The sequence below is a fragment of the Festucalex cinctus genome, chromosome 1 (assembly GCF_051991245.1).
Source record: "Festucalex cinctus isolate MCC-2025b chromosome 1, RoL_Fcin_1.0, whole genome shotgun sequence".
In the NCBI taxonomy this organism is placed as follows: Eukaryota; Metazoa; Chordata; class Actinopteri; order Syngnathiformes; family Syngnathidae; genus Festucalex; species Festucalex cinctus.
The window spans coordinates 55017362-55030158 of NC_135411.1; the positions used below are offsets into that span (position 1 = coordinate 55017362).

General features: G+C 47.9%; 2 protein-coding genes across 2 annotated transcripts in view; both read left to right on the forward strand.

The window, feature by feature from the left end:
• Positions 1 to 4891, forward strand: part of aclya (ATP citrate lyase a) — a 31821-nt gene extending 26930 nt beyond the window's left edge. The window contains exons 24-28 of the mRNA XM_077495053.1: positions 3223 to 3366; positions 3452 to 3565; positions 3746 to 3828; positions 4014 to 4090; positions 4161 to 4891. Of these exons, the coding sequence (XP_077351179.1) occupies positions 3223 to 3366; positions 3452 to 3565; positions 3746 to 3828; positions 4014 to 4090; positions 4161 to 4255 (513 nt within the window). The 3' untranslated portion in view covers positions 4256 to 4891. The remainder of the gene's footprint in view (positions 1 to 3222; positions 3367 to 3451; positions 3566 to 3745; positions 3829 to 4013; positions 4091 to 4160) is intronic.
• Positions 4892 to 6552: 1661 nt separating this feature from the next.
• klhl11 (kelch-like family member 11) lies at positions 6553 to 12407 on the forward strand. The gene is made up of 2 exons (XM_077495068.1): positions 6553 to 7394; positions 9288 to 12407. The coding sequence occupies exons 1-2, from the start codon at positions 6877 to 6879 to the stop codon at positions 10870 to 10872; spliced, it is 2103 nt and encodes a 700-aa protein (XP_077351194.1). The 5' UTR covers positions 6553 to 6876; the 3' UTR covers positions 10873 to 12407.
• The last annotated feature ends 390 nt before the right edge of the window (positions 12408 to 12797 follow it).

A 12797-nucleotide genomic window follows, 5' to 3' on the forward strand; every position in this document is an offset into this window, starting at 1 on the left:
AGTAGGCGTCCTTCAGGTCTATAGACGTGAACCACTCCCCCTGGGCGAGCGACTGCAAGACGTCGTTCGTGGTTAGCATGTGGAATGGCAATACCCTGAGATGTCTGTTGAGCCCCCTCAGGTCCAGTATCGGTCGGTATCCACCGGTCTTCTTTGGGACAAGGAAGTATGTCGAGTAGAAGCCCCCGGGCTGTGCCAGGGGGTCCACGGCCTCGATCGTGTCCTTGGCCAGGAGGGCGGACAGCTCCTGGTCCAGAGCTGAGGCTTTTGCCGGGTCGGCGATGAGAGTCACCCTGACCCGACAGGAAGCAGGAGGCCGGCGTCGGAACTGCAGCTCGTACCCGTGGGTCAAGATGGAGACCATCCATGGGTCCGAGGCACGAGCAGGCCAGTAACTGAGCTGCTGGTGGGAAAAATGTCCGACGGCCGGCCCCAAGGCCACAGTCCCTGGCCCTCCGGCCCCTAGGGGCCTGAGAGGGACGGTGGGTGGGGCCTGGAGCCCGTGGTTACCCTGAAGGCAAGCGGACAGAGGAGCGAAAGTCCCCGGCGGGCCTCTGCGGGGGTTGCCGGGTGCCATAAGCCTCGGCAGGCCGGGGCTGAGGAAAGCGATGAAAAGCAGAGCGTGCCCCAGGCCTACCCTGTTGGGGAGGCAGGGTCCTATTGAGGCTGGAAAGATGCTTCCTGGTCTCATGAGCCTTAACCGTCCTTTCCAGTGCACCCACAGCGGCAGAACCAAAAAATTCCCCCGGCTCCACAGGAACACCACGGAGGGCCCTCCTAGAGGCCTCCGACAAGGGGGACTGCGCTAGCCACACCTGGCGGCGCGCCTGCACTAGGAAGGACATGAGTCGGCCGTGTTCCCTAGCCATGAGGGCAAAAGCCTGGAGGGCTGCATCACTGAAGGACACAGCAGCCTCCACGCTGTCCGCTTGCAGGGATGTAGAGAGAGCAAGCATGAGGTGAGCCAAAGAGTTCCCAATGCGACCAGGACGTGCACCAGCGCCATAGGCCCGTGTGAGAAGGTCGTCAGTCACACGACATTGGGGTCGAGGACATCGCACAGATGGCCGAAGGGTCACCTCCGGGGACACAATGAGGGATGCGACAGCTGGCTCCACAGCAGGCATCCGGTCCAAGCCAACACTAGCAGCACCGTGCATAGCTGCTAAATCACGGCCATCAGCCGAAGGATGGGAGAGAGCCCCAGGATCCCTCCAGCAAGCATGTAGTTCCCGCAGATAGTCCTCAGACGCGGGGACAGAAAAGGCCGAGGAAGGGCGCCTGCGCCGGAAGAAAGCGCTCTCAGACGCCGATTGAGCCTGTGGAGGCACCTCCAAATGCAGGAGGTCCAAGGCATTGCGCAGGACAGCCCGAATAGAACCATCCCCCGCCTCACTGGATGAACTCTGAGTGGACGCTGGAGAGTTTGGGCCCAAAACCACAGACCCCGGGTCACGGTCGTCGTCATGAAAAAAGGAAGCCGAAGCTGCCAAGGAAATGGCGTCCTCCTCAGGAGGAAGCACTGGCATGGGCGGGGTGGATGGTCGCGGCATGGGCGGGGTGGATGTTCGCGGCACGGGCAGGGCAGGTGGTCCCGGCCCCCCCGTAAGTGTGGGAGGGTGACGGTCCCACAGAAGAGATCTCACCTCTGCCAGCTCAGCCTGAAGGTGCCCAACCTCCGAAGCGAGTCGTCGCTGCGCCGCCCTTTTCCTGGGGGGGGGGGGCATGTACAGCAGAGGACACACCGAGACGTTTCCGGCGCCTCCGTTGGGAGAACGACAGATGACCCAGTGGACTGGGGTCAGTGACAGCAGGACTGCAGGCCCGGCCATCCCCGGCACTGTCAGAAACAAGACACCTCCGGCAGCGATCGTCCAGGACATCGGAGGCCTCAAAGAGGATACCACAGTCCACGCAGCAACGGGAGACCTCCATTGTGAACACAAAGAGGCCCAAACAGCGATGAGCGGGAAGCTGAGGGAAGGGGGCGCGAGCGCCACCTGCACAGCAGACCCACACCGAGCAGCCGACGCGTGGGCGGGGCAAACAGTAAGCCGGTAAAGCAGCGATAAGCCGAGGGAAGGGGGCGCGAACGCCACCTGCACAGCAGACGCACACCGAGCATCCGACGCGCGGGAGGGGCAGACAGCAGTCGCGAAAGCGGCGACAAACTGCGAGAAGGGGCGCAAACGCCACCTGCACAGCTGAAGCCAGGTGCGCACCGCAGGCGGGACACGCACAAAAGTAAGTAAGACAAACAATCGAGCGAGAAGCGCGACGCCGTAAGCTGGGAGCGGGGACGCTGACGCTGCCCTCACCAGCAAAGGCACAAAAAAGGAAAGCAACAACCAAACGGCAACACCCTCGGAGAAAGCGGTGCTAATAAACCGAGAGAAGCGCTAACGCCGCCAAAGCCAGCGGAGGAAAAATAGGGTAAACCACGAGTCGTGGTAGCCAGGGCGTTAACGCGAGGCTAGCCACACAAAAACTCAAAACACCGCAGAAAACGCGGAAATAAGACGGCAAAGAAGACAACAGAAGTAGTCAATAACCTTACCCCACGGGAGGTTAGAACATGCGACCACATCGGGTCACAACGAAAGAAAGAAAAACACCGTCGCCGCAGCCTTTGGAGGGCGAACTACGCAGCTCCGACCAATCCGGTCACAAGGCTCCAAGCGGCGCAGTCAAGAGGATAAATACAAATCCCAATCCTTACACTCTTCGAAAATGTGTCGTATGCATACGCCACGCGAGAAGAAAAGAGGAAACGAACCTTGGGTGACACCGGAACTTATACCCTTCTAGGGTCACCCAGGGGACAGGTGACTAATTTGGTATGCATTACTCGAACTGCGCATGCGCGAAAGGAACATTCAGTGCTTAAAGCACCGCCTTCTGGCGGTCGGGAGGGACGAAATGGAACTCTACAATAACCTTGTATACTTAATGATTTTTGTTTTTTATATGGACTTGTCATTTAAAGTAGAGAATCTTAATAGTGAAATTTTGTGTGTAAGTGGCACCCATTGAAAAGGAATTGGGGAACGGGTTATTTTTATGCATTATATATATTTAAATAATCGGTAGATTAACAGGTAATCTGTATTTTTTTTCTGCCAATAATCATAGCATCTGCCTCAAAAAATGCATATCTGTCGGGCCCTACAACAAATAGCTTGGGGAAAAAAAACAACAACTTGTGACTTGTTTCTTTGACAGGGTGACCGCTTCGGAGGCGCCTTGGACGCTGCAGCCAAGCAGTTCAGCAAAGCCTTCGACAGTGGCATTCTGCCCATGGAGTTCGTCAACAAGATGAAGAAGGACGGCAAGCTCATCATGGGCATCGGCCACAGGGTCAAGTCTGTGAGTCGAAGGTCACGCCTCGGACCACCGAAGCGTTCACTGCTTCTTCTGCCATGTTTTTCCTCTTTTGTCTTTTCCATCTCAGATTAACAATCCCGACATGCGAGTCCAGATCTTGAAGGACTTTGTGAAGCAGCACTTCCCTTCCACACAGCTGCTGGATTACGCTCTGGATGTGGAGAAGATCACCACCTCAAAAGTAAGAAGCACTATCCTTCTTCATTGTCTCTTATAGCCAGGGTTGGGGAATCCTGTTGAGTGTTAAAGCCAAACTGCTTCAGGGCTTTTCCTTTCTGAACCTGGATTTCACAATCCTTTTTATAGCCCATCATAACAAACTGTCTTTTCCATTCCTTTGCCTCCTCTGTGTTTGTGTTAGAAACCCAACTTAATCCTGAATGTGGACGGCTTCATTGGTGTGGCCTTTGTGGACCTGCTCAGAACCTGTGGCGGATTTACCAGGTAGTCAGTTACCTCCAAGGGGGCCAAACAAATTGGATTAGATTATGCACTCTTGGTAAACAATTGTTTGCAACTGTCTTTTTTTTTTTTTTTTCTCCCCCTTACGTGGGTTAAAAAGAGCACTCCGTACAAAAAATGGCTAAAAGTGTAATTATTCTCACAAATACATGTTTTCTTTTTTGCAGAGATGAAGCAGATGAATTTGTGGAAATTGGTGCTCTGAATGGCATCTTCGTCCTGGGTCGCAGCATGGGGTTTATTGGTGTGTGAAGTGATGTAGAAAATAAAAGTTAGTAACAAAAATATTGATATTAACAAAGGTGTCTTTTCAGGACACTACCTGGATCAAAAAAGGCTAAGGCAAGGTCTGTATCGTCACCCTTGGGACGACATCTCCTACGTGCTCCCGGAACACATGTCCATGTAGGATCCTCTCCTCTCGCTTCACCCTGAAGATTTGGCATATTTCATCAATATGTTTCTAACCACATATATTGCTTGAAATTGTTTTAAGATTTAATGTATCATTATTGGACACTAGTGAAATCAATACAACACTGTGAAGATCCTCTCAGTCATGGCTGTCCTGACAGGTGGCAAAAGTTTCAATCATCCATCATGTTCTTGCATCTTTGTGCAGCTCTATTCAGTGTGCCATTTTATTATGGTTATCATCTTGAGCTTATTAGACAGGGTGACCGTGTAGTGCAATAATGTGACAACACACTGTAGATCATAGCTTTATTCATGTTTACTGTAAGTGTATTATAATTGTCCATTATGTCTTGGCTGTTTGTTGTAAAAGGGACCATTTATCGGCGTATGTCATTCCCAGGCACGACGTAAAATAACTGCACCAATATAACATGGTACTAGAATACTATGCTACAGTACTAATTACTGGTTATCATTAATAAGTTGTTATAAAAGGTACAAGAATATATTTGGGATAATTTGATAACAATGACCTCATTGGTGTTGCAATGCGTGTGAACTGAACGTGCCTCTATACTAACTGTACTGTTTGTCAACATTTGTGGAATTAAAAGTGTGCTGCATATCACTCAAGTGGTTTCCTTGATTGTGTCTTGTATGCAGTATATCTGCAACATCTATGAACAAGTTAATATACTGTATATGAATATTACAATTATATTATGTCAAATATGCATTTTATAAAATTAATTCGCAGAATAAAAAATACAACTTCTGAGACGGATGTCCGTCGCTGATGCCTTTCTCTCACTGCGCAGGTCACTTTGTCAGGCAGCGACTCATAGACTGGCAAAGTCAGTTTTGTTATGGTGGGAAATGTATATGCTCGTGAATATTTGTAAGATGACAAGAAACTTTCTAAAAACACAGACCCTTTTTTGTTAAAGGAAAATTATGTGAAATATACCACAGACCAAGTGGACCACATAAAACACATTTCCGATTTTTTTTTTTCCTCCAGAATAAGACTTTCCCATACCAAAGATCTATGTTGTTACAAAAATCACATTGGGCGTTAGGTGGTAAACATGTTCTTTATTTGACAATAAGTAAACATGACTGTTTTAGGTAACATGAAAATTGCCTTTTATTTGCATTTCAAAAACATATATTATAGCTGTGACTACAACAAAGTTTAACATCAAATCAAGCTGACACCTAGCCAAGCAATTGCCACGCGCCACAAAGATCTTTTGTCGAGTACCAGTGGTGCTGAAGAAAAAAGATAGTGGGCAAACAATTTGTAGTTTTGGTCTGATGGGAGCATTTCACAATGCTTGACCACAACATCACCTCCCATGCCCTTCCCATGCCTGTATTTTGCTGCCTTGAACTCACGTTTGGTTGCATCATCAGATGTGCTTGATTCACTACTGAGTGCATTTTGAATAAAGTAGCGCTTTTTCTTTTGCGTTATAAAAATTAATTTAAAATAAAAGTGTACAGAATACACAAGAATTCGATATTTAAATTTTATGGGGTAAGCACAAGATAGTAAAACTGTGTTAGCGTTACATTAGAGTTGCAAAAAGTGTTTTACTTTCACATTATTCTGTATTTCTATTTGTTCAGTACACTTCTAAATTGACAAGCAGAACATACTTCGACTGAATGTACCAGATACCGCTAAATAAATTGGGTGGATTATTACCATTTTTGTTACTGTGACAAACATGTCACATCAAGCGTTTCATTTATATTTTAAGGCTGTAAGCCCAATGTGACACTGCGATGTATCACTGCGATATTTCAATGCCTGTTTTGATATTAGTTTCTTCAATGAATATGGTGAGACCAGGTTGAGTGTACTCTATATGTTAACAAAGCATTGGAACTGTTACATGAGTTTGAAATTATCTGTTGTATCAAATAACTGTTCTTTGAAGTTTACTTTTTTTTTTTTTTGCTTTATTGAACAACGTGCACAATCAGCAATATACATACAAATCAAATTAAAAGTAGTGCAGGTTTAAACAGCAACAATAACAATTTATACAACAAAAAGGCAACTTAATAACAGCATACTATTATATAAGTACAGGGTACCCAAAAAAGAAAGAAAAGAAAGAAAAAAGAGAGCGAAAAGAAATCCCTATTTTAACCAGGTTAGAGGTCTGCAAAGACATTAAACTCTGAATATGCACTCAGCAAAGCTTTTGCACCTTTCTTTGAAGTTTACAAATAATAGCAGCAAATTGGAGAAGTCACTTCCTGTCAGAGTCACGTGGTTATCACGTGTTCACCATTCCAGGATGTTGCGTATACGATTACGTCGCTTAGGGTTTAATGGCTTAAAGTCAGACATAAAGCTTTAAAAACAAAGACGCTGGGAGGTTTAATGTGTTTGTTATAACTGATGTGACCGTGGATGACGCAATTATATGGCAAGACTCAAGGGCTATTGATAGCATTGACGAGGCGGCCGACTTCCGCAAATGGAGGAGTGACGCGAGTGCGTCAATGTGGCGCTCGGTTTTGACGTATCGTGTGGTTGTAGTTTCTTGATTCTACGAGTTGGCTACCTTTTTGTCTTCACGCGTTCTCTGGCCCGAGATGGCAGCGGCGGCGCCCAACCCGGAGGACCCGGCCCGGAGTAGTAGTAGTAGTAGCAGCAGCAGTAGTGGTGGTGGTGGTGGTGGTGGTGGTGGTAGTAGCGGCGGCGTTGGCGGCACCCCGAGTTCTCTGGCCGCGGACGGCGACGCGGAAGAGGCCGAGGACTTCACGTCGTCCTCCCACTGCTCAGAGCTGTCGCGGCGGCAGAATGAGCAGCGCAAGCAGGGCATGTTTTGCGACGTCACGCTCACCTTCAGCAGCGGCGCGGCGGCCGGCGGCGTCCAAACGTGCGAGTTCGCGGCCCACCGCTCAGTGTTGGCCGCCGCCACCGACTACTTCACACCGCTGCTGGGCGGACAGTTCTCCGAGTCGCTGTCCGGCCGCGTGGACATGAAGGAGTGGAGCTCGGAGATGGGGCCCGACCCCGAGACGGTGGAGAGCGTCATCCAGTACATGTACACCGGGGAGATTCGCGTCAGCACCTGCAACGTGCATGAAGTCCTGGAGCTAGCTGACAGGTAGCATTTTGTGTACAGTGTATGTGTCTGTCTCATAAACTTTTCAAAGTACCAAAATTGTGACCAACATTAAAATAAGGTGTAGTAGGCCAACGTGTTTATCAAACATTTCATCCTAAAAATAGTCTTATGTATTATTATTTCGAGCCACTGTAACACTATGCATAGTTTGAACTTCATCCATCCATCCATTTTCTGTACCGCTTATTCCTCACAAGGGTCGCGGGGGGTGCTGGCGCCTATCTCAGCTGGCTCTGGGCAGTAGGCGGGGTACACCCTGGACTGGTTGCCAGCCAATCGCAGGGCACACAGAGACGAACAACCATCCACACTCACAAGCACACCTAGGGACAATTCGGAGCGCCCAATTAACCTGCCATGCATGTCTTCGGAATGTGGGAGGAGACCGGAGTACCCGGAGAAGACCCACGCGGGCACGGGGAGAACATGCAAACTCCACCCAGGAAGGCCGGAGCCTGGACTCGAACCGGAGTCCTCAGAACTGGGAAGCGGACGTGCTAACCACTCGCTCACCGTTCCGCCCTAGTTTGAACTTGAACACTAAATTGGAGCATTACAATGGAACCTCGGTTTTCTGAATTATATGAAATCCAAAGCAATAATAACCACTGGAAATATTGTAAACCCAATGACAATATTCCAGACACCAAAAAGTATTGAACAAAATCTGTTTTAAGGAATAACTATTGTTTTACATACAGAAAACATCCATCCATCAATTTCGCCATTAGGGTGATGTAAATGTAAATGATGTAAATGAGGACTGGGGGCATAATAAAACCAAAGTTGTAGTTAAATGATTTCATTCAAATGTATTTCTCATACAATAAGTGAAATACACATTGATTGTATATAAATGTTTGAAAATGCAGTGAAACCAATGCATTTGTATTGTACTTAAAAGTGAAACAAATACTACTAATAAAAAAATACTTAAAATGATTAAGCCATTTTAACATTATGTACAGTTTAAAAAATTAATTCAGTGGTTCAATAGTGTTTACTGATTTTGATCAAATGTTATCATTTAATGCTTTGTATCAAAAGTTCCCCAGAGTTGCGTACTAGACCCACTGCTTTTCTCAGCACACTTCTTACAGTGTGTGGAAAGCAACATGAGCAAGGAATTGAACGGCAACAACAACCATTTATTACACTACCGTATTTTATTATAGTAAATCAATTGAAACGGAGGACAGAGTCCTTTCTAAGATTTGTTGTTCAGGCAATAAAAGTGACTCTTAATGTCATTAATAGCCCCTTGCTTTAGGCTTTGCCATATGCATATATGCCCACAAATGATCATCTTAAAAGGAAACTACTAGTTTAATCCTTTATCTGAAAATGTTAGTGTTGCATGTTGTGCATCAAAAGTGCCCCAGGGTTTTCTACTAGGATCCCTGCTGTTATTATCAGCACTCATCTACGTGGCAGTTACTTCCGAGCAAGTAAAAGAACAACAACCTTTTATTATAGTCTTTTATTATCACGAGAATGTAGGGATGGCTCAATTAAATGCAATAGATGACATATTGCTTTCAAAGGATTGGTTGACCAGGCAATAAAATAAGCACTTTATTGTTGCCCCTTTCTTTAGGCCCTGACACACATATAGACACAAAATCACCCCTCTAAGTGAAACTGCGATGCAACAGTGTTTTTATGAAAATAATTATTCACAATTTCCAGTCACCTTATTGATTTTTTTTTCATATACAGTCAGGTCCATAAATTTTGAGACATTAATAACATGTTTTTAAATGTGTTTAATACTTGTGGGAGGGGTATAAGAAATGTTTTGATTGTGTTTTTTGAGTTCACGCTATATCAACATGAACATGAGTGTCTAATCTCTAGGTCTTTAATTTTCAGGTTCCTGCTGGTACAGCTGAAAGACTTCTGCGGCGAGTTCCTGAAGAAGAAGCTGAGCCTGACCAACTGCGTGGCGGTGCACAGCCTGGCGCACATGTACACGCTGGACCAGCTGGCCCTGCGCGCGGCCGACATGATCCGCCGCAACTTCCACAAAGTGATCCAGGACGAGGAATTCTACACGCTGCCGTTCCACCTAGTGCGCAACTGGCTGTCGGACGACCAGATCACGGTGGACTCGGAGGAGGTGCTCTTCGAAGCGGTGGTAAAGTGGGTGCAGAAGATGCCGGAAGAGCGCAGCGGCTACTTCGAGGAGCTCTTCCGCCTGCTCCGGCTGCCCCAGATCAAGCCCACCTACCTGACGCGGGTGGTGAAGAACGAGCGGCTGGTGGCGGCCAACGAGGCGTGCCTGCGCCTGGTGTCGGAGGCGGTGGAAGGTTACGCCATCCGCTTCGAGAACTTCAAAATGGCCGACCTGGAGCTGTGGTCCTCATTCGTGGTGTCCTTCCAGCCGCGCTTCGGCCAGAACATGGACGTCATCATGGTGGTGGGCGGCGTGTCGGAGGGCGGCGACTACTTAAGCGAGTGCGTGGGCTACTTCATCTACGAGGACCGCTGGGTCAACCTTCCGCACATCCACAACCACCTGGACGGCCACGCCATCGCCGCCACTGATTCGCACATCTATGTGGCCGGCTCCATGGAGCCGGGCTTCGCCAAGACGGTGGAGCGCTACAACCCCAACTACAACACCTGGGAGCAGGTGAGCAACCTGACTACCCGCAAGCACTCGTTCGGCCTCACCTGTATCAAGGACATCCTGTACAGCATCGGCGGCCACGGCAACTTCAGCCCGGGCTTCAAGGACGTCAGCGTGTACGAACCTGAGCAGGACAAGTGGCACAACCTGGAGTCGGCGCCCAAGATCCTGCGCGACGTCAAGGCAGTGAGCGTGGAGGACCGCTACGTGTACGTGACGGCACGCACGCCCGTCGACACGGACAAAGACGACGGGCTGAAGACAGTAACCACCCGCTACGACACTGACAGCCACCAGTGGCAAGACGTGGACTCGCTGCCGCTGGTGGACAACTACTGCGTGTTCCAGATGGCCGTGGCCGCCACCAACTTCTACCACACGGCGTCCTGTTGTCCCAAGAGCTACAGCATGCGCGACGAGGCGGCCCGGCAGAAGATCAGCGCCCGCGTCCCAGACGAGATCCTGGAGAGCCTGCCGCCCGAGGTGACCAGCATCGAGGGCGCCGCCATCTGCCACTTCGACGACGACGTCTTCATCATCGGCGGCTGGAAGAACAGCGATGACGTGGACAAGCAGTACCGCAAGGAGGCGTACCGCTACTGCGCCGAGCGCAGGCGCTGGATGCTGCTGCCGCCCATGCCGCAGCCGCGCTGCCGCGCCACCGCCTGCCACGTGCGCGTGCCCTACCGCTTCCTCTACGGCTGCCAACGCTACCCCATGCCGCAGAACCTGGCGCGCCAGCGGGACCGCATGCAGCAGATGCAGCAGCTGCACCGCCGCACGCTCACCCTTCGCCGGCAGCTGCAGTCGCAGATCGAGTGCTGAATCCTCGGCAGTCTTTTCCAACCGCTTTCCCAACAAGCGGGACAGTTCGGATCCGTATCTATCTGTTGATTTGCATTCCATTGAAAGAGACATTCGGATTGGTCATTTTTCTGCCGTGCATTTCATTAGTTATTGCATTCCATTGATAGGTTTTATCTCTATGTAAGGTGGGAAAGATGGTATGACGTTCTGGAGGGGACAGGAGAATATTGCATTCCATTGTTATTTAGAAGTGACATTTCTCTGACCAACCAGCAATGCATTTGATAGTTTATCATTCTATATTGCCAACGATAAAGACAAGTTATTGGAGAAAGTGCTGCAGTGGTGGCTGTCTACAGATTTGCTTTGTGGATTCATTGCAACCACTTATCTACCAACCAGCGTGTTTCAGATGGGCAAACCCGTCTGCCACGTTTCCATGTGTTAAATGGCTCCCATTGCATGCCCCTAGTTTAATTTAGCCATATGAGGACGGGTGTAGGAGGTACCACCCTTGTAGGGACTGGATGGGATAGTAAAAAGGCATATGGCATCTAAACAGATGACAGTTCTCTAAAACCTACATTTAATTGACTTCCAAAGTGTGAAAAGATGATTGAAGGTGCAGTAGTTTTTGCAACCACACAAATGTCAGTTATGTCAGTACATGTAAAAGTAATGTTTTCAGCCAGATGCGTGTAAATCAAACAAAGTAAAATGTTAAGTAATGTACCGTGAAAATTGAACCGGATATTTTTTATTTTATTTTTGTGACAGTGTAAAAACACTGAAACTGGACCGAAGCGTGCTGCTCTGTGGAAACGAGGCTTTCTAAAGACTGCTTCTGAAGTTGTGTGCTCGTCCGCATGGAGGAATTCCTACCCTTGGGTCACCAGCCAATTCACGGGCGCCATTCATTATTTCATTTCTTCGTAACATGCTGCAGTGGAACACGCCTGCCGCTCACCAAACTGAACGCCGTTGCTTCGTTGTACTGTCGGACACTTTTTGGAAGCCATGATTCGTATGTATGTATGTATGTACAGTATGTGTGTGTGAAGGGGTGCACCGAATGTATGCTAATAAGAGTGGCAACAACAAAATAATATTGAGATGTTTATCTGTCTGTATATAAATAAAGTTGTTTATATATATATTTGACGTTCCTCTGTGGCTAGTTCCCAGATGGAGGCTTATTTCCATTTGTAAACACTGTGACAATCTCATGCAAGCGTGTCAACACTTCTAGTGCCATAACCGCTTCTGTGCAGCCTCCACTATAGCAGACACACTGATGAGACAGTGTTCCATTCTCCACCTTTTAGACTATAGCTCAGCATTGTACTCTATTGTTCTCATTCCTTAAAGTTGTGATGAAGGCATTTCAGTTACTTGTCAGATGTCTTACAAAGCCAGTCATTCCTTTTGTGCCAAAAGAGCCCTTTTGTTCCTATTCATTTGTTAGTCTTAAATTGGGTTTCAGTTGTTGCCGCACTTTGATTTTGCTTTCTGAAATATGGTTCCAGTTTGAATAAAACACAGCAACAATGCAAGCTCTCTTGTTTGTTTTTTGTTCCCGCTCTGTTGTTGTTATTCTTCGGGCCAAACTTATGAGACTTTACGTTTTATTTGTATGCCCGTCCATAAAGACTAGAAAATAAAGACTTATGATTGCGCGCTCATACTTGATAATGACAAGCACTCAGGCGGTGAGGTTTGCACACAGGGCGCCAATCAAATTAGGACTGTTACGTTGAATAGCAGCTGTCATAATTGCCACTAAAATGGGTGTAAAACCCAACTACCGATACAGTTAAACTTAACATGTACAGGTAACTAAAAAATGAACACAATCACATTACAGTACAGTATGTGCAATTCTTATTTTCCCGTGGAGGAAAAGAAACCTTTGACGTTGTTTCCCGTCGGACTAGCGCACACAC